This window comes from Pleurodeles waltl, chromosome 4_2 (genome assembly GCF_031143425.1).
Source record: "Pleurodeles waltl isolate 20211129_DDA chromosome 4_2, aPleWal1.hap1.20221129, whole genome shotgun sequence".
Taxonomy (NCBI): domain Eukaryota; kingdom Metazoa; phylum Chordata; class Amphibia; order Caudata; family Salamandridae; genus Pleurodeles; species Pleurodeles waltl.
The window spans coordinates 624,269,998-624,292,665 of record NC_090443.1 but is presented as its reverse complement, the minus strand read 5'-3'; the positions used below and the strand labels follow the sequence as shown (position 1 = coordinate 624,292,665).

The following is a 22,668-nucleotide window of genomic DNA, read 5'->3' as shown; positions in this document are numbered from 1 at the left end:
GCTTCTAGGCAAATTACTTCTTGTCCATTTGCCTTGCATTCTAACACCTGCCTAATCTGGAAAAGTTTAACTATAGGTTGAATGACAGCATGAAGTGCAATACAAATTACTGGGCATTTAAATGCGTTTTCATTAACAGATGAGTGCCTCAGGTCTCTGCCCATCAGAGAACATGTGGTGGCACCTTCGGGGAACTGTGACCATAAACATTGCGGCTTGGCAAGTTCAGAACAAGGAACTTCCGCTATACAGGTAAGATAAAAGCTACAAATGATTTTCTAGAAATAAAAAGATAACCCTACGAAAATGCAATTAAAGCAAGTGTGCCTTTACAGTATTAATCAAGGATATGTATGGAGGATGGACATGTATGAATCAAGAATTTACTGATGACTGCTCTGGGGTGGCACAATGTGTAGAGCGATCATGGGTGACTTCAGTTCCAGAGTAATTCCTAAGTGTACAAGTCACGGTCTGGACCTGAAATCTGTGAAACGGTGCCTCAGCTTCATGTGAGGACTGCTGCAGGGAGACATGGCTGACAGGTGACTCCCAGTCCACAGTCGCCCATGAGTCCAACAGCCCTGCATAACTCCGGCAATGCAAGAGAAAACAACACCTTGCACTACTATAGCATGTCAGCTGGAGCAAATCACGGGGCAAGGGTGGGATTATGTGCACATGTGCACTAAGTGAGCGGTAAAGGAGTGGGCTGTGTTGCTCAAATTTTATTTAGAAGAGAAGATACAGGCATTGAACTGAATTTTGTCGGATAGTTCTTGAGTGGTTTTAGTCCTCCTTAAGTTATTGCACTGGTATGTAGTTGCTTCTTGCGATTTATGCGATATTTCACTTTATTGAAGGTCCCTAGTTAAGGGCAAAGGCTGGCTTGAAGGTGAAGAACTCGGACTCGGGCTACGTACGTCCCTATAAGGAACCAAGTCAATAAGAGGTTAGATTAGGACATTTATTTTTCTCAGTTGTGGATCTAACTCTTGACAAGTATCAAGCCATGTTACCTTCGTTGTTGCTATTGTGAGAGAACATTGTCGAGTATGTCAAAAAGAGCCAAGCTGCCACTATGGATGGACCTATTCATGAAAGGAAAATCAACATGGTCTCCACTGTGCTCGTTTTTAAAATGCATACGGTTTTTTAAAAGAACAGATTATTACTACCGAAACCTCTGGTTTAATTAAATAAAAGATGGCTTCTTCTGATGGACTATCACCAAACGCTACTAATGACTGGCAGGAGACGTTAGTGCCGGGTGGCTCACGTCACACGGCGCACAAACTTGCGAGGAGCGAGCGAGAAGCGAGAAGCGAGGCACCGAGGCGGTGGGAGGCTTTCACAGGCAGCAAGGGGGGTGTGAGTCAAGGCGAGACTGCGCTGACCCCGTCAACACCCGTCAACACCCGCCCCAGCGCTTCAACCTCAGCTCTTGCCCGGCTCAGCTCAACCGAGGTTCCAGACTCTAGTGGCTCCCGGAGGAGAGGCAGCGGTAGATGAGCCGTAGTCCACAACACAGCACAGAAGGCCCTGACCCTTCACCCCATGGACTGATCTGCGGGAAACAGCCCTCATCTCACAGCCCTCATCTCACTAACAGAAGACAGAAGCGGAGATCGTGGAGCTCCTGGGGGGGTGCATGTGAGAGCCAGAGCACAAACTCGGTTCAACGGAGGCTCGCGTGCCTAGAAGGGTAGAGGCGGACGAGCACGGCCACAGGTGAGAGCGGCGAGGCTGGAGCGGCCCCGGCTCAGACTGCGATTCGGCGACCCAGAGAAACGGAAACCCGGGCGCCCAGCAAGGTTGTAACAGTGCCGTCTCGGTCCAGGTACCTGGATCCTGGCAGACAGCGAGAGACCATCAGACGACGCGAAGACAACTTAGCCGGTAGGAGTGGGGTGCATCGGCGGGGGCTGGGGCTACTGCGGATTTGCGCATCCTGGGGAAGACACTAACGCCTGGAGACAAAAAGCTCCTGCTGCGTAGGTAGCTGCTCGTTTTATGGAAGCCTTGACCGCCACCTTGGATTAAAATGAGTGATTAGGAGCAGGAGCTATCTATCTTTGACTGGCCTCCCATTTTCGCAGACCCGCTTTTATGCATTGTTCAGAGGACGGAGAGGCAGCTAAGTGCGCGGGTCCCTTTTTGGTCTGAATTAACTTACCGACTCATCTTGAGACTCCGGTTCTTCGTTTATTTACAAGTGCCCTCCCCCAGCCAATCTGCTCGCTTCGAAGCATCGACAGCCCACAGACTGACCTGATCCGCGGCTGCCCGTCTTTCGTTGTGACGTTTCCGGGGGTGAGATCGTGCACGGCGCCGGCTGCGGGGGGTCGCGGACTCCGGGCGGACTCCGGGCGGGGGAGGCGAGACAGTGACGAGGTGTGGAGGCAAAGACGGAGCAAAGACGGAGCAGAGCAAGGGGCTCTGTCGGTGTTTGTATACTGCCGAGACCAGGCTCTTTCGGTGTCTGTGCCCGGATAAAGGGCGGACAGTTTGTGACGAGGTTCTGGTTTATACAGGCGGCTGACCTTTGTGACCTGTATACCTGTACACTGAGAGAGTTCATTAAGTGTTTTTTTGGGACTGTATGTAGGTTGTGTATATCACATTTTGTTTTCAAGCAGCCCTTATTATCTTATTATTTGTGCGTAATTTGGAAAAGCCTTATTCGAATTTAAAGTGATAATTAGTGACTGTTAAGCATGTCAAAGCAAAAAGTCCCCTCTATACCCCAGACATTGGATAATTATTTAGTGAAGATTGTTAGTAAAATTAATTGCGAGAAGAGACAATCCCTAGGGCTTAGCAGCCCCCCCCCATTATTTAGTGTGCAACTTTCACCTGCTCCATTGGCTCCACTGGCTCTGGATGACAGTAGTAGTGTCTGCACTAATTCCGGTGTTCCTGATAGGGAAATGATTATGCAGAATACTTCTACCTTAGCCGATCTAGAGGTTTCTACTGACCCCATAGTGCAACATCCACCCACCCCACTTCCTAGAGTGGTTAGAGCATGTAGAAGGACCCAGACTAAATGTGGGGGAGCTCGGCCCGCAAAAAAAAGATTAGTCAGCCCACTCAAGAATCCAGATAAGGATGAGGATAATATGGCAAATATCGACGACGTTAAACTAGATGCAGAAAAAACAAAAAACTTAGTAAGTATTATTGACTTAAAGATTAAGGGTATTGTCAAACCTCTTATGGTAAAAATTGATCAGCTAACCGCGGAGGTTAATAGATTAGGCGATCTCCTCAAAACAACACTGGTGGAAGTAGATAGTGTGTCAGCCCCAATAACAATAAGTGATCATGATACTCAGGTTGCTCCTCCCGGTGATGTTACAGGTTTAGATATTAGTATGAGTGTTTTACAGAACTACCCGACAGCACAGTCCTTAGCCTGTAATGATAGCCAGGTTGTTTTAATACCTGATAGAAAAGAGGATTGGACTGAGGTAAGGCGAAGGCGCGCCATTAATCTCCCTCCTGACTGCGCACCATATGTGGTAGTTTTAGCTAATGTTCCCCCTGTTGCAAAGGGGAATCATCAGGAAACCCACGAGTCTTTAAAAAATAAAAACGTTTCCTGGATGCACAGGCATTGTGGATTCCCAACTGAACTCTCAGATCAAGTTCTGACTACCAGAAGGGTAAATTGGATAGGGAGCTCTAAGAAAAGTTTTAGTGGTGACTGTGTCATTATAAACTTTAAACACCCTCAACATGCTGCCACTGTATTAATAAGAGCTGCCTTATTACCAATTACTGATAATAATGTGTGTGCCCGCTCGCTTGCTTTCTTTTACAGCCATCATAATAATGCCCCTTATGGGAGTAGAGGAAGTAGATTATGCCCTGCTACACACAGGCTATACCCTGATATTTCAATGCAAAACCGGTTTCAACCCCTAAGTTCTCTGGATGCAAATGATTGACTCAATGAGGGAGGGCAGTTCTTACCCCAGGTGATTATTATTCCCTGTGTGAATACCATGGCCCAAGAGATGCCCAACAACACAGAAATTGAATTGGCGGTGGATATAAGGGCACCGCCTGATTGTGGGGACATAAGAAATTCAAACCAGAATGCGAATTGGGGACGAAACAATGGTATGGTGCCTGATAGTAATTGTGTTAGGGGTAAGGATACTATTACTATTGTTTGTTGGAATGTGGCAGGGCTGAAATCGAAGGAGAGGGATCCGGGATGGTTAACGTTTATTAATGCCCATGACATTTTATGTCTTCAAGAAACATGGTGTAAAGATGAAGTTAACTATGAGGGATTCGTTTCTTACAATTTACCGGCGTTGGGAGGTGGTATAGGTAGAGCGAAAGGCGGTCTCCTTATACTTGTAACGATCTGTCGTCCTATTGTGGTTAAAAAGTATATACCTGTAGGGGACCTTGTGCAGATCCTCTGGCTTGTGGATGACAAAGACCATAATGTTTTATTGATTAACTATTATAATAACATTTTTGATGTTACCCGGGTCAAAGTAGTAACAGACTTAGCGGGCGCTGTCGAAAATCTATGTCTGGAACAGAATGTTGTATTTGACTTCATCTGGGTAGGGGACTTCAATACTACTTTGTGCGATTTGTCTACACAAATGGTTTGTGGGGTTACTAACAGTGCCGGCTGGGATGTCCCGCATTTTGGACATAACAGTTATGGGGAAGCACTGCATAAGTTCATGGGCTGTTATGACCTGGAAACAGTGGAGTGCTGTAAAGATGTTAATGGTTTACCCATTCCCACTTTTAAATATTGGCACACCAGCTCGGTCATTGACCATGTGATCACATCTTCTAATATTAGTTCTTACTGTGATCCACCAAGAATTGAAGTAACTACCCTAAGTGACCATAACCGTATTATTCTGGACACTACCCTTTGGACCGGTAGTTCGGTGGATGTGGGAATTACTATTTCTAATGTAGAACCACATAGGACTAACGGTGTAAGGCTAAGATGGATTGGTGAAAGAGCCGATGATTTAACTAGCTCCATAATTAATGAGAGCCTGCTGGACATTGCTTCTATTTTAAAAAATAGTTCTGACTCTGAGAGGGTTTTATATTGTTTTAACCAAATTAATAAAGCTATTGATGCCAAGTTTACCAGTCGCAATAGTAGGCAAAGTAGGAACGGACCGAGATGGTTTAATCACCTTTGCACTTCCGCACTAACTGTCCTCAAGCAGGCTTTAGCAGCGAGGCCCAGGGACAAAAAACTGGTAAATAAATTAAGAATGGAATATAAATGTGCGCTCAAACAGAGGAAGGGTGAACTGCAGCAACAGGCTTGGGATTCCCTCAACCAAGCTGCTGAATTATCAAATTGTACATTATTTTGGGCCACAGTCAACTCGCCTTTTCTAAGGGATGAAAAAACACCACAGTTGACTTCTAATGTTTCTAGCGAGGGTTGGATTGCACATTTCTCCAGCATTTTTGACTCTGATAAAGACAATGATCCTAGTCCCAATAAGTGGCCTACTCTGCCTTTGGATATATCCGTTAGTGAGGTTAAATATGGTATACGGGCTAGTAAAGGAGGGAAAGCTCAGGGCCCGGATGGGGTACCTATAGGCGTTTATAAAGCTGCGCCAGATGTCTGGGGCCCCCTTTTAACCATTGTTTTTAATGTTGCCGTGTGTGCCGGGGCCCCTGTAACTTGGGGTGAATCAATCATTGTGCCAATTCATAAAAAGGGAAGTAGATCTGATGCTAAGAATTACCGCCCGATCTCTCTCCTTGACTCTTCAGTCAAGGTTATGAGTAGAGTGATGTTAGTAAGATTAGAGGAATGGGCTGAGCAGGATAGCATACTGGCTGATAGCCAGTATGGTTTTATGAAGGGACGAGGTACGCTCGACCAGTGCATCAATCTTGATCTACTGATCGGGAAGTATACTGAAGCGAAACCCGGTTCCCTGTATCTTTGTTTTGCTGACCTGAGCAGCGCATTCGATATGGTAGATCATTCCATTTTATGGCCAACTCTGTTAAATTTAGGAGCCCCAGAAGGTATAATCTTTTTCCTCGCTAGGTTATACGAGAAATTGAAAACCAACGTACGTTTTGGAACCAGAGGAGAATGTACTCCAAAAATTTGTGTTACACGAGGAATTAGACAGGGTTGTGTTTTGGCACCTCTCTTATTTATTTTATTTATTAATGGAATTGATGATATTTTAAAAAAGGTTAATGCTGATGCTCCTCAGATCAACGGTGTTCCGGTGCCGGTGTTATTATATGCCGACGACGCTGTTTTACTCTCTCGAACACCTGTCAGATTACAACGACTAATGGATAGTTTTTCCTCCTTTATTAAAGATAGAAAACTAGTAATTAATAAGGGCAAAACGTATACCATGACCTGCTGAGCTAAAGCCAAAACGTTAAATGCCTTTTTTATAGACGGCGAAAAGGTGCAACAGGTGGATAAATTTTGTTACCTAGGTATTACCTTCTCTAACGACAGGAAATGGAATAATGAATTTAATAACATCCGGAATAAAATGGCAAAAAATGCTTATGGTATTTATAGATTTGCTGCAAAAGTTGGGGATCGTCGAACCAGGGATATGCTCAAGATTTACCAAGCTAGATGTGTGACTATTGCTCTGTATGGGGCAGGAGTATGGGGTTATAGCTGTACCTACAACTTACAGTTGGAGGAAAATATGTTTCTAAAAAAGCTCCTGTCTTTGCCCATCTCTGCCTCAACTGAATTAAGCCATCGCGAATTAGCCATTAATTATTTAACTGATCTGATATCACTTAAACCATTGATGATCTGGCGGTCTTTTTGGCTTGGCGATGAGAAGCTACTTAACAGGACTATTGTTGAGGATTGCCTACGTTTGGATAAATATCAAGATATTCCCTGGGTTAAATATGTTGTTGTCTGTTTTTCAGACATTTTTAATCTGAATATTTTAAATAATCCTAGTGCAGCAACCACGATCTCCAAATCAGAAATGAAAAGTATATTTCTAACTTATGCAGAAAGGAAACGAGCAACCATAGCCGGATCATTGTCCTCCGTCATTTTCTATAATAGATACAATCTAATGGAGGGTTTTCCATCTTACCTAACTATGGTGACTAGGAATTCTCATAAATTTGTGCTAACCAGACTAAGATTTGGGATGGCACATTGTTTAGTAGCCCATCCAAACATTAAGAAACACCCGATTGGGCCATGTAGGTGCGATAATGTATCTACACAGAGCACTGTGCACCTTCTGCTGTTCTGTAAACTGTATACATGTTTTCGTATAGTATTTTTGAAACTTCTGTTTGTTAAATACGGAACACATACAGTTAAACATGCCATGGCTTTAATTTTTTATCTACAATCGGCAGATATTTGTTTTTATACTGCCACCTTTTTAAATCAGTGCATCAATTCCAGGAAAAGTATGAGTTTCTAATGTATTTTATTATTCATTTTATATATTTATGAGTGACCATATGTATTATTCAATGAGCCATTAACAATAATTAATAATTGTAAGTTTTAATTGCAATGTCTTTGTAAATATGTACTGTTGTCTTTTCTTTTTTCCTTGTTCATGCTTTTATGGTCATTTATATGTGCTGAATAAAGCTTTATGAATTGAATTGACTGGCTTGGTATTTTGACTCATCATTGGTTAGAGTGTAATAAACTGTCAAAAACCTGTATCTGCATCCCATCCTGAGGTTGGGAACCCACTGTTATTGACTCATTCCCTGGGAAATGAAGAGGAGAACAAAGGTTAAGTTTAAGGTGGTAAGGCCCTCCGAGATGTTTGAACCTTTTGGCAATTTATGCACTTTTGGGTGCCCTGAACTAATGATTGTTGACCCTAGCCACATAGGGCGCACATAGCAACATCACAAAAATACTGGGGGTGAGCGTTTGAAAAGTTTCAGCACTTCATCCATTATTCTTTTGTGTTGCTAAAGTTGCTCTAAGTGGGAGGGACATGCCCAGATGTGGGTCCATTGCTCACAGTGCCACTGGATTCAAACAAGCCTGGCTGATGAAGGGTGATATCCTGAAACCGGTCCCAGGATGCTTGTTTCCGGTCCGGGGAGGACCTCGCCTGGCAATTTGGGCTGGACTGCCCCATAGGAAACAGGGTCACGACTGATTTGCATATGGCTGGATGGATTAAACCCAGATCTGTGACTGTGGGTAAGTGGTTGAAAAGTTTCAGCACTCCGTCCATCATCCTTTTGTGTTACTAAAGAAGCCTGTAAATATGCCGTTCCTGTAAGAATAGATCCAGTGGGTCCATTGCCATTGCAAATAATAGGGGGGACAAAGAGCATTCTTGTCATGTGTCCTAAGTATTGGGAATGGGTCTGGTGTGAGACCATTAGCTTGGACCGGGCCACAGGCTGTTCATATAAGAGCTTGAGGAACCAGTGTGGAATCTCAATAGAGTGGTCATTAGAAAAGTACATTCCTTAGAGTTGGATGCCTTTTCTGCATCCAGTAAGGCCATAGCTGCCTCCGTCTCAAGGTCCATAACTACTGAGAAAACTGTTCTATGGTTTATTGGTGTTGACATGTGTGGCACGATGTCAGGCTGGGCCAGGGAATACAATTTTTTCCATGAGTAGAGAGAGGGGATTTGCTAGCATTTTAAAAAGTATTTTTGTTGTCTAGATTTATTAGAGGCAATTGGCAATAAGATGTGTATCCTACTCTGGTCTTTCCTCAGACTGGGAAGTACTTTGGCAATAGCTGGACTGAGAGCCATCACCTGCAGCAGTCGCAGGTGAGATTTGTCTCAGCTCAGTAGGTTGCGGTTTTTCTTAACCCAGAAAATGGTTGAAGACATTCTTTTGTGAAGGACAGGAGTAAATTTGTTTTTAGTTTCCAAAAGTAGTGGGGCTGAACGGAAGATGTTTCTCGATAGCGACGGGCTGGTTTTCCTCATACAGAACAAATTAACACATTTTCAAATTTGCAAAGGTGGACTTATATTTCTGAGCACCCAAACGTGTTGCATGTGAATACTCCTTTAAACTACAACCAGAGCAGCTGCCACGTGCCAGAGAGACCTTCTTGAAAACTTTGTGACGTCAATGCAGGTAGTAAATTTGCCCTACTCGCAGGAGTGGCCACGCAAGAGCAAATTCTCTAACTTTCACTGTGAATCAGGTCCTATATGAAAAAGCCAAATTGTATTGTCAAACCTCTTGTGGAAAGACACTTTCTTTTCATTCGATGTCAAGATGTGTGCTGTTTTAGGGGCGGCACCGTTAACTCAAAGGAATGTGAAGATCAACATTTTGCCAACTGAGGCTGGCAAGTAGGCCGGTAGAAATAAGTCACTCACTAAAATGCGAATCAAGCTCTGTTTTTCTAGTATGTCTGTTCACTGTGTATGCATCTTATTCTAAAAAAAATAATCAAAAAGAGTGTGCTAAATAAAATCAAAGGGGGCAGGAGGGGGAAGGGGAGAGGTCGGAGCAGCTAAAAACCTAGAATTTGCTTGTTATAGTTATAGTTATATTCGCCGCGTTCTTCAAGTCAGACTCTGGCACTCGCATGCATGTCCTGAAACACAAAGTATCACAACTGGCAACAGACCAGAACGGAAAGCTGGACACAGCAGGCTGACTTTTATCTGCTTCAATGTTATTAAAACATATTAGCGCGATAAAAGGCCTTTTAATGCAATGTAACTAAAAATGACATGCCAGCTGTGGCATACCTTGGCATAGGATGCCATTTCTATCCGATCCACTTGCCATCTAATACATATTTAATGCTGCTTCTGGCACAGTATACACTGAAACACCCTCCTCGGTCCAGGCAGAATTGAGTGCTTCATTTCCGTCTGTAATAAACTTGATATTCTCCAGGGCGCACAGCGCATCTGCTGCTTCGCCTTGCATTCCAAAGGAGAAGGACAGAGCTGAGTATGACATGATACCTGTGGGTTATTTAACACTGAGCGATACTTTTCCAAATTGATTGGTTATGATTATCCAGTTTGTCATATGTCAGGTATTAAAACCAGGGCGTTCTTTTGCGCATATCGTCCTTGTAGTGTCTGTATTATAGTTTTATTTGAACTTCATGTACCTCGTAGGATTTCTTCTCATCACATTGAAACCTTACAGCTTGATGACGAGCGCTTTATCAGCTGCTAGAGGCCCAGAGCCTGAATTCTAGCCCTGAGTAGCAGGCGATGGCCTATAATGAAGTAGAGGGCTTTTGACAACCTCAAACAGAAACCAACAAGGCTATTGTAACATTCCACATACTGAGGGTAGAATATGATCTTCAATGGAGCTGTCAACATTCTAATGTTCTAATATAGCCTTAGAACCCGCCGTAGCAGGCTCTACCTGCCATTAAAGGCCCGCTCCCGCGTTACAGGCCTGAGCCGAACAAGGGAGCAGGACTTTAATGGCCAGTATAGCCCAGCTACGATGGGCTATAAGGCTATTAGAACATTCTGCCAGTTGAGGGCACAATGTTCTAATAAATAAAATGAAGTCCTTACGGAACCCAAGGGGATTAAAATCCCCTCAGGCTCTGTGAGGCCTTTGTTCACAGCTGATGCTGTGAACAAAGAAAATGGGAATGTTGATGCTCGGTCTTTTACCGGCCAGTAAAAGCCCAGAGCACTCCATTGTCTCCAATGGAGCTCCCAATATTCCAATGTTTTAATATGAGTTAAAAATAGTTCTTTGTCTTAGTAGTGTCACCTTCCAAGGGTTAAGACTGGAAGAGGACTAAAGCAATGTTGCAAGACAGTAATTCTTTTCAATTTCAATCTCAAAATAAAACCTCCAGTAATAAATGGGCAAATACACAAATATTGTATTACAAATGCTTAGCTATACTGCATATAAAATAATAAACTATACTGCATAGAAAGAAAAGTAAAAAAAACATTAAGGAGGTGTTTCATTTGATTTGATTGATTAATTAATCATTTATACCCTGTGACACCACAACTCTATTCACCTGTAGACAAAAAGAAGGCAACCGAGTAATCAAAGTATCATCCCTTCAATAGTCACCTGACAGAGATCACCTTACAGCAAAGTCTGATGCCAAGAGCAAATCTACATAGCTGGAAGAGGGGGCTGTGGGTAAGCAGTTATATCTGCTTCCACAAAATAAGGAAGACAGCCTTCAGAAGATGGAGGTTTTTTTCAGCGCCTGGGTCAAGGCAGGCGTTAGGGGACCTGTGGGCCTATTTCCATAGTGCAACACCATGGAATAAGCCCACAGGTGCCCGCCCCAGGCCCCAGGGACACCCCCACCCACACCAGAGGGACAGCAGAGGAAGGGGGGGCCCCATCCCAGGTAAGTATTTTATTTAATTTTTTAAAGTACCATAGGGAGCCCTGAAATAGAGCCCCATACATGGCATGTGAGGCAATGGCCATGCCCAGGGGACCCTTGTCCCCTGTGCTGGCCACTGGGGTGGTGGGCATGACTCCTGACTTTTCTAAGACAGGAGTCATGTGGCATGGTAGGTTTAACGCCATAAATGACTTTAGGCAGGTGAGAATCATTTTCTTTACTCTAACCTGCCTAACGTCATTTTTGGGTGCAAATCGCCCTTCTTCCATACCGCTAGCCCCACCCGACTAACGTCATTTATTTTTACACTAGCCTACCCTTTGCACTGGCTTGCACCATTCCATAAATATGGTGCCCGGCTGGTGCACAGAAATGGTGCAAGCCGGTGCTAAACTTTTTGCTGTAAAACTGTGTTAGTGCAATTTTGCCCCAAAAAGTATAAATCAGGGCCTCAGTGCATTCTGGACTCCTGAATGACTTCAGGTCCATTTAAGAGTGAGACATGCATAAACAATAATGTCACCACTCAACTTAGATCTTATATGCAAACCTACCACTAACTGTAAGCATCTGGTAAGAATGTGCTAAAATGGCATGTTTAAAAAAAGGTACCATATACCACTGTGCCACTGTGGTACCAGAAAATACCAGAGCATTGTCTGAAATAAATTATATGTCCTAACTTTCTTCTGAAAAAATTTCTCCGCTTTGGAATGAATATCAGAAAACTGACACCCCACCCAGAGGGACGATGTTTCTGCAAATATTTAGGACATATTTATGGTTGATGAATTTCTCTGAAAAAAACAAAGGTTAAAGGGCTGACATAGCTGGTGATAATGGGAGGTAAAACAAACCGTTTTAACCTAAACAAAAAACTGACATTTGCCAGTTATAGTTATCTCAAGTAACTATAACTTGTGCCCTAACGTAACAACAACTTGGCCCCCTCCAAAGACAGTGTTGTCTTCAATGATGTCATTTCAGATGTTGCAGTGATATTGTCATTGAAGTCATAGAACATGTCATGATTGATGTAATATGCAAGGTAATTAGCTGTATGTGGCAAAGGCGTGCGTTATAGTTACTTTAGGGCACAAGTTATGGTATTTGAAATAAATAAACCTGGTGAATTCAGTTAGTTAAAAGTTTTTTTCTCATATAAAGTCAGGTATTATTACAATTCCTACCTATAACGTCACTTTAACAGTTGTTTTTTTCAGTTTATTTTTATGGGTTTTCTTTAGATGTAAAATAAGATGTTCATTGCCATGTGCAGCATGGGGTTGGACACAAGGCATGCACCCAACCTCACAACGGTGCCCAACCCTCTTTTCTAAAATGTATAAATATAAAAGGCAAGCCTATCGGCTTCATCAGCAAGTGAGCACATCAACGTATAAAAAGAAGACATGTTGACTTTGTGAAAAGAACACCAATAATCATAATTAAATCTATGTTTTATAAATACCTACATTGCAATGTTTAATAATACTTATTGTCACATTATATTAGAAATAAAGCATTTGCAACCATAAAGGAGTCTTTGATACTCTTTGGTCACATTTTTAAGCCACAAAATGTAGCTATGGTGCCAAGGTCAAGGGGAATCTGAAGTCCAGCTGTAGAGCACAGAGCTCCAGGTTGAAGTGCTTTTAAAAACAGGGTAAGCCCTCCTGGGGTCAATGCCCCAGGCGATCTACTGCATTTTTATATGTTGCTGGGGGGCTGCTACGCTCACTCCAACCCTCCACAACTGTTAGAAATGGGGTCTTTGGTTGGCAGTCAGGTTACCCCATGTCCAAGCAAGGACCCTCACTCTAGTCAGGGCAAAGGGGAAACACACCTGGTTAGCTCCACTCACCCCCTTGTGGCTTGCATGAACAGAAAGCCTTATCCCAGAGACAATGTCTAAAGTATTTATACCAACACACACAGTAACACACTGAAATACTACAAAATGGACACCACACAGGTTTAGAAAAATAGTAAATATTTTTCTAAGTAAATTAGGCCAAATACAATAAAAAAGTCCACAATACACAATTCAAAATACAACTTTTGCAATTAAAAACACAAAAGTAGTGCCTAAAAGCACCAATGCTACAATTTGATGTTAAGCGGCATCGTGACAGAGACGCTTCCCACAATGCTACGCCACTGGTGCCATTTACGGAGTCACATGGACTCCCAGGTACAGTACCTTAACAAAAGTGTGGAAAACAGGCCGGGCACAGAGTCGGGGGTGATGCGTTGCTGGATCTGAGGCAGCGCTGGTTCCGGTGCTGTGAGGGGAAGGAGCAGAGGCATCATGAAGAGGCGTTGGGTCCTTGCTGCGGAGCGGTGGAGGTGAAGTGGCGTCGGATGTGAGGAGTCAGTCCCTGGGAACCTCTGGCAAAGTCGAAGTCCAGAGAAGACATGATGCTGCGGGGCTACTTCACGGGGTCGCAGTCACATCACAGGGTCACAAGCGCTGCAACAGAGTCAGGTGTCACGAACGTCGGTGCTACAACACTCTGATATTGTGAGTTCCTGGGGACGTCAGCGGCATTGGTGACGTGAGGCCTGCAATGTAGTTGGGGTCGTAGCACTTCTGCAAGGTCCATGGCTTCAGGTGCAGGTGGCATCACGAGTTCCGTGCAGCAGCATCCTTAAGAAGTCACACAGCGTTGTTTCACAGGATTTTACTAGAAATTCATTATCAGGGGCCCAGGAACTGGAATGGCACTTTTTGACAAGCTAGAGAGAACAGCATGTAGACTCAGAGACTGTTTGGTGAAGCCTTTGCTGTCCCTGAAGCTTCAAAACAGGAGGCAAGCTCAGTCTAAGCCCTTGGAGATTCTTCTCAAGCAGGAATATACCACAAAGTTCAGTCTTTGTCCCCTTTCACAGGCAGAAGCAGCAACTGCAGGATAGCCCAACAAAGCACAGTCACAGCCAGGGGCCGCACTTCTCCTCGGCTGTTCAGCTCTTCTCCTTGGAAGAGGTTCCTCTTGGTTCCAGAAGCAAATCTTGAAGAAATGTAAAATCTGGGGTTTTGGGTCTAATACTTATAATCCTTTCTGCTTTTGAAGTTGCCCAACTTCAAAGAAAAGTATTTGTTGTTTACAAGATCTTGCCTTGCCTACGCAGGGCCCCAGACACACACCAGGGGGTTGGAGACTGAATTGTGTGAGGGCAGGCACAGCCTCTTCTGGTGTAAGTGACCACTCCTCCCTCCACTCCAGCCCAGATGACTCATCAGGATATGCAGACTACACCCCAGTTCCCGTTGTGTCACTGTCTAGAGAGATTCACAAACAGTCCAACTGTCAGTCTGACCCAGATAGGGAATCCACAAACAGGCAGAGTCACAGAATGGTTAAAGCAAGAGAATGCCTACTTTATAAAAGAGGCATTTTCAAACTAACAGTCTGAAAAATAACTTCACTAAAAGATGCATTTTTTTATTGTGAGTTCAGAGACCACAAACTCTATATTTTTATCTGCTCTCAAAAGGAAGCTGCACTTTAAGAATATTTAGAGGCAACCCCCATGTTAACCTAAGAGCGAGATAGGCCTTGCAAGAGTGAAAACCAAATTTGGCTGTATTTCACTGTCAGGACTTGTGAAACACATCAGTGCATGTCCCACCTTTAACATACATTGCACCCTGCCTGTGGGGCTTCTTAGGGTCTACATTAGGGGTGCCTTACTTGTATAAAAAGGGAAGGTTTAGGCCTGGCAAGTGGGTGCACTTGCCAGGTCGAATTGGCAGTTTAAAACTGCACACACAGACACTGCAGTGGCAGTACTGAGCCATGTTTACAGGACTACTCATGTGTGTGGCACAATCAGTGCTGCAGACCCACTAGTAGCATTTGATTTACAGCCCTAGGCACCTATAGTGCACTTTACTAGGGACTTACTATTTAAATCAAATATGCCACTTATGGAAAAGCCAATTTCACATAGGGAGACCTTGCACTTTAGCACTGGTCAGCAAAAACAGAGTACAGCACACAGTAACAACCTGGGAAGTAGAGGCAAAAAGTTAGGGGAGACCACGCCAAGGATCCCAGGTCTAACAACAACAATAAAAATAAATCTTCCTGGTGCCCTTGCCCCTTCTAGGGGCACCACCAGGATCAAAATATCTACATCAAATATATATATCAAAAGCCCTCAGAGGCGATGGCGAGCCACTCCTTAGATACATGAGTAATAACTGAGCAGCTCCAACCACTTATTCGTTATTCTTTCTTTTTATTTTTTATTTGGGTGTCCTCATCCCACCTGGGGCACTCAAATGTTTTATCCACTTTGGGGCCCATACCTGCTCATCAGCCAGCACTTATTTTGGGTGCCGGTGGGAACCTGTCATTTGTCTTTTACATAGGTGCCCAGTGCCAACCTGTGGCACCCACACTTTTTTTTACAGTAGGGGGCTGCAGAGGAGCTCCAAACCGCTGGGAAGCCTGGTAGCTCTCCAGCAAGCACTGATTCTTGGTACAGCAGAAGCCTGCTCCATTCCTTTGCTCTTGCCCTCCCACCACATCTGCCTAGGGGGGCAGGGTACCTCTATTCTGCTCCAGTATGTTTTTAAAAACTGTTTATCAAGACAAGGGACTGTGTCCCCGAGCCTTAAAGTGGCTGCTGGCACATTTCTGTTGATGTGGTGGCAGCCAATCAGATCTTATCTTTAGATGTATGGGATCGGCAGACCCTCCACTGTGTAACATTTACATAAATTCTGAACCTTATTTGCTCAAAAACTAATAAACAGATTTACAGATTTAATGAGAAGCATGCTTTCTGGACCAAGAGCTAGCTTTCTGCCAAAGTTGGTGCAATTTCATTCAGCCTTGTTTTTCAGAATAACTGTCCAGTTTTCTTATGGAAAATAACAATAGGAAAATGTGTTTTGGGGCCCCCCTTTTTCTCGCCCCTTGCTTGAAGGATGAGCCAAAACTTTCCAGGAAGAAGCTGAGGTGAATGAGACTGTGTAGGAAAGTTTTGTGAATATTTGTCAAACGGCCCCAAATTTATTAGCAAACAAAAACAAAATCAATTCATTTCCTACTGAAACGTTTGTCCTAATCATAACTATCCACTAAGTAAAAAAAAAAAGAATTATATATATATATATATATATATATATATATATATATATATACACACACACATATAATACTTTTTGGACACAATATAAGTATATATATATATATATATATATGCAAAATCTTCGCAGTTCTTAAAGACTGCCACCGGCTCTATGAGAGTCAAAAGGTATATATGAATCACATTTTTAACTGTTCACCATGGAAAGATTCCAATTTGGAAACAGGTACTGAATGCCTTTGGCTTGTGATTCCCAGAGCCAGTCATTTCACGATTAGTTGGCCTGCATTATGACATTTGTTGTACTTATCAAGGAGCGTTAAGTGTTCATGCTGACTTTTCTCCGTTGTGACTCACGAGGATTTTTGAATTTGTGCACCGAGATTCACAAAGCATATTTCAAAATTCAGATAAGGGCAGGGTTTGAGAATGAGAAATCTATTCATGAACGTGGCCCTGCAGTTAAAATGATATATGTCTATAATTTTGGTTGTGTCCTTCATTTTGGCCATGCAGTGAATTAAAAACCGTTTTGATATACTTATGCGATTTCCCATGATCTGGAACAACTGAGGTGTGACTTGTTCCTGAACCTTAATGACATCTCCTTAAATGATAATCATTCAACCTGTAATGTTACAAACATATGAACATTGCCACAGCTTTCTATGAAGCAGAAACATGGGCGTGGTGTTGAAAATGAGCCTCACCTTTCTTTGCTTTGAAGAGTCTAATTTTATCAACCAATAAGAAGCAACTTTCGCTTTGTGATGTTTCCAGTTGTCCCTGATCTGCAGAATCAAAAAATACAGGCAAGAAATTAAAAATAAAAACACATATTTATATTTTGAAAGAATGTTGGCACATTATTCTTTTACTTTTCATATTAATTAAGCAATTTAATGCAACATACAAAAAAACTGACAAACGAAATCTTATTGCATGCCTTCATATCCAAATTGTGTTTAATTTGCAATTACAGATCACAAAGCGCTCATTGTGACCCCTTGTGAATTTCAAGAGTAAATGGGACGCAAAGAGTAAATGGTGTCCTCCCACATTGTGAAAATGAAGGAAATGAAGGCATGTACACATGCCATCCACCTGTTATTGCAGTCGCAAAGCATTAAGTGGTTAGCAAGTACCAAGGGAGAAGATCACCCTGACAAAGTGCAACCTGTCAAATTTTGATAGATTATGCTCTGCTTGTGAAGACTAGGGACATCTGGATGAGCATACAGCAGCTCCATGGACTGCTGCATGCTCTCCTCAAGCTCACAATCAGTGTGCCACTTATTGCATTGTGATCCATTTTCCCATTAATGGCATTGGTTACAGTCCTGGCATACTGCACCTTCAAATTCTGTGAAGGAGTTCTGCTGCCTCTTGTGGGCCTCAATCCCTAAGATCCCTGCAACCACAACAGGTCTCAAGGGGTCAAATCTGATTCCCATCAGGGATGCTGGCTGGAAGTGGGAGTGCAGGAGGCTCTGCAATCCCCACAGATAACCTTAAAGTAGATCACATTGAAAGTTTGCTCCATAGAGGCCTTTGCAGGCTTGTCTTGCTACAATTCATGCTTTTTCAGTGACACACAATTAAATAACTGACAGCAGCTTCTGGCCCACTGCTGATAATTCTATTACTCTCTTTGAGTTTCCTTTCTCTGACTGCACAGTGCTTGGCTTCTTGACCTTTCTAACACTGTTGCTGGGAAGCAGGAGAATGTTAGGATACAGTATGCCAATGTTTTATAAAACACATGTAAACAAAAACATTTCTAGTATTTAAAAATAAATCTGCAGCAATGCTTCATACTGGGGCTGATTATCGGTATACAAGCTGTTTATTATACCGAAAAACATTTTGCCGCCTGCACTGCAGCGCTTAATTAAACAGCGCTGCAGTTGTAGGTGGTGAAAAGCTTGTGGTCACAGTGGGGAGGAAAGGGCAGCGGGGGCATGGCACAACCCCCACCTGTAAAAAGAAACAAGCATTTGCAAAGTAATAGGTCTTGCATTAGCAAGAGTTAGAGTGGTTGTGAGGTAAATGATAATGACAACCTCGTATTTGGGACCTTATAAATATTTAGCCATGCAGCACATTAAACCTTTATCAGAAATGTTTGTGCATTCTTTCATACACTTGGCATTAGACTATAATGGTCTGAACAGCCCCAATAGACCACCACAGTAAAAATAGCATTTGGAAGAAACATGGTCATGTAACCACATATTCAGCCCTTAAAGGGCATAATCACATAAGAAAGACTGATAAATAACATCGTAGTGTAACCATATAATCAGCCCTTTTAGAGCATAGTGTATTACACATTTTCAGGCCTAGCAGGCCTTATAAATACAAGTTATCTGTGGAGTCAATTACACAAGGGTGCAGTGCCGCAGGCTGTTACTAGATGTCCCTATAGAGGCAACAACAGAAGGTGCAGTACCATTGATCATAGCTAGATGGCCCTGTAGAGTCAACAGCAGGAGGTGCAGTACAACTGGACGTGGCTAGATGTCCCTGTGAAGCCAAAAGCACTCAGAGTGTAGTGTTACAGAACGCTGCCAGAACTTCTTCTGACGTCAGAAGCTCAGAATGTCCCCCAAACCCAGAAATGGCTGGAGAAGTACAAGGTTCCCAGTGAAATGGCTGAAATATTTAGCCATGACACATATTAAACCTTTATCAGAAATAAACTGTGTTTGTGCATATATTAAACTTTATCAGAAACAAACTGTGTTTGTGCATTAGAAGAAGGTGCAATACAACAGGTCTTGGCTGGATATCCCTGTGGAGCCTACTGAGTTAGAAGTGCCTTGGGACAATTATCATCCTTCAGCCCATGGAGAGCATAGTCCATTGTACATTTGCAGGCTGAGCAAGGTTGTCAGAATATTATTACAAACAAGGCCCTTTTAATGCAAACTCCTCTCAGCTGTAAAAACAAAAGCTCCAGGTATCAGAGAGAAGTTCAAATATCCATTGAATCGTGGAAGAGGTTATGATTTTTGGGCCCCTCTAAACTAGTGTGGCCCACAAGATGGCCTGGACATTAAGAGTGCATCATTTGGAATGTTTTGATGGTGGCCCCATTGCCCTAGGACCACCACAGTCTGAGTTATGGCCAAATATGTTTTGTAAAAGGAATGCATGCAAAGCAATATGGGGTAAGTTTCACTGAGTGTAGTGAACATTGTAGTCTCAGCTCTCCCGCTGTGCAGGGAGAGCCGCTGATTCGGATCCTGGGTCAATTTCTTGCTATAGAAAGTCTAACACCACAAAAACGAATGTACAAAATACACACACAACACAACTACTTGTACTTACTAATTATGTAAGGTAAGGACCAAGTGAAAGGCAAATGCTAAAAACAAGCTACAAACTTCAAAATGCTTACAAACAAGGCCCTTATAACACAAGCTCCTCTCAGATGTAAAAAACAAAAGATCAGCTCCCAGAGAGAAGTTTAAATATGCATTGAATGGTGGAAAATGTTATGATTTTTGTCCCCCCCTCTAACCTAGTGTAACCCACAAGATGGCCTTTGTCAGAAGGAGCACATCATTGTGAATGTTTTGGTGGTGGTCCCATTGCCCTAGGACCACCATAGGCTGAGTTATGGCAAAAAATGTGCTGTAAAAGGAATGCCTACAAAGCATTATGGTGTGAGTTTCTTCGAGTGCAGTGAAGATTGCAGTACCAGCTCTCCTGCTATGCGGGGAGAGCCACTGTTGAGGATTCATTCCTGGGTCAATTTCATGCTATATAAAGCCACAAAAAATTTACAAAACACATGCACGACACACCTACTTGTATTTACTGATTATGTAAAGTAAGAACCAAGTGAAGGGCAAATGCAGAAAAGGAACCGCGAGCGAGAACACGAGTGCTTACTGACAAACATGAAAGGCAGGAAACAAAAACAAATAATCCGTCCAAATAACAGAAAAACATTCTAGACGTAATTAAACTGTACAGGAAGTGAAGTATCGGCTGCCAAACCAGTTAGAAGGCAGCAAATTAACAGCAACACTGCCTTCAACCTATAGTAAGCGGCAGGTAGTGGCAGGCGGGAGCGAAGTCCTATACTCATTCCAACAGGTCTTGCAGACAGCGCATGAGCGCTGTCTAGTCTCGACCTAAAAAAGGCAATCACTGAGTGTCTTTATCAGACCCACAGTATGTTGGGAAGTAATAATGTACTAGTAAACACGGCTGTTAGAGTGGTGTTTACATGTGTGGTATTACCTACCCATTTTGAGTTCTGTATCTCGGGTAACATGTCAGGACCACATTTTTCAGATGCACCGAGCTACAAATCTCACAACATTTCAATATTTCAGGGTGCAAATTTTGCCAGGTTTTACCAGACAAAAAGTGTGTGGGAAAAAATGTAGTTTTTTGGAAAGTATCATTTTAGTGGGAACCAAACAAACCTGTGACATAGTGCTGGTTACCATCTTTCTTCAGTATTGGCACCTGAAAGCCTCATATCCCTGTATATTACATTTTACATGCATTATTAGTTTTGTGTAAACAGTTTGTTTGATGCCGTTTTACAGTGTCACTTATAGGACTAAAAACGCAGAACAGCAGAAAGAATCCTGGCTCCATAATAGGCAGCAACATGCTGATGGTTAATGTACAGAGGGAATAAAGTATGGATCAACTGTTACTGCTCGTAGGCCTTATTGTTACCAGAAAAACATGCTGAATGTGAGGCACAACCCAGCAGAGCATTATTACAACTACTGGGTGCTAACTCCTTATACAGCGTGTTATTCAGCTTTGTGATATGCAATGTTAAACGTAGTTACAAAGAGTCAAATTATTCTTGAAATCAATGTTATTTATCCCACAAGTGCATTAACCACTGAACCAATGTGCCTTTAAGTGACGATCAATTGTTTTCAAGTATCAGCTCTTGGTCATTCAAAGCTATGCTAAGGTGGCCCGAGTCCTTTGTTCTAAGCACCCACCAAAGTGTGCTTGCTTTTAGGTGTGACAGAAAGATGTGAAAGGAAATAAGAACACATCTTATTTAGTTTATAGTATTTACTAAGTAGCTAAATCTCATAACAAATATTATGTGACCACTAGTTTCAATTTTATTTTTTACAAATCATTAAATAAATATTAGATGGTACAAAGTTACCCTAACCCACTGATTTACTAGTTGTATCAGAGCTGATTCAGGAGATAGTAAGGCTTAGTGGGTTGATAAGCGACAGGATAGGTTCAGCTTACCTTTCTGCCATAGGGGTCAGCACCAGGTTACAAGGTTATTCTGACATTTGTAGCTGCTAATCATGGTTAGGGTGAAGTTGCAAAAATTAGTGATGGATGTTGTTCAATATGAGCTCCACGCTGCAAACTTCCTGCCCAGCAATCGAACTGCGCATATCAGTTTTGAAGATTTGGTTGCCAGATTACATCTTGTGGGTAGGACCTATCTTTCCATGATGTGTTTTTGTTTAACACATACATTTATTCTGTGAGTTGCATTTTTTTTATTTTATTTACACCCTTTTGACTAAAATGATTTCTACCAAGAAAAAATAGAAATGGTGTGACCTGCCGAAAGGACGTGACCTGGCAATTATAGGGAAAACGCATGAGATGACACAGGCCACAGAGCTCGTCCTCTTTTGAACATGGCTTCTGTTCCTGGCACAATATTGTAAGAAGCACAGTTCCAAAAGATAGTACTGAAGGTTGTTATTCCATTTTAGATCAGCTCTACGTGACGTACTAGGCATAGAGTAGTTCTGAGGGCAGTGTTTAGCACTCTAAAGTTTTTTTTATCACACTATTCATTATTGCAATTACTTTTTCTGATGGACAGTACCTCTGCTGTGACCCCGTGTTTCAGAATGAGATGAAATCCCAAACATTCTGTTACATTTTAACACTTGAGCTTGTTCTCATCCTGACCGAACACTCTTAAAATATATTGCTTACCAGTGTGGATGACATGTCGCTCCTACACCTTGTAGTCCTCATTGTTTTATGCAACAATTCCTACAAGTCGATTTACACACACACAATTCATTGTCTCTGTATAATTGCGTGTGATTAAAAGTTCTCTGACACCCTATATTGGTATGAATAGCGTTATAAAGGAAATGAAATACACTGGAGATTAAGGGAATGGAGAGATGTGTGACAAGGTCATTGGCGGGACCAGACAAAGATACAGAGGGGCATAT

The 22,668-nt window shown here is 42.6% G+C and overlaps 1 protein-coding gene across 2 annotated transcripts in view; it reads right to left on the bottom strand.

Moving 5' to 3' along the window:
• The window catches only part of TTLL7 (tubulin tyrosine ligase like 7), a 950,867-nt gene that overhangs the window by 120,296 nt on the left and 807,903 nt on the right, over window positions 1-22,668 (bottom strand). For both annotated transcript variants that reach the window (XM_069232204.1, XM_069232205.1), the window contains one exon: window positions 17,164-17,244. In XM_069232204.1, the coding sequence (XP_069088305.1) occupies window positions 17,164-17,244 (81 nt within the window). The remainder of the gene's footprint in view (window positions 1-17,163; window positions 17,245-22,668) is intronic.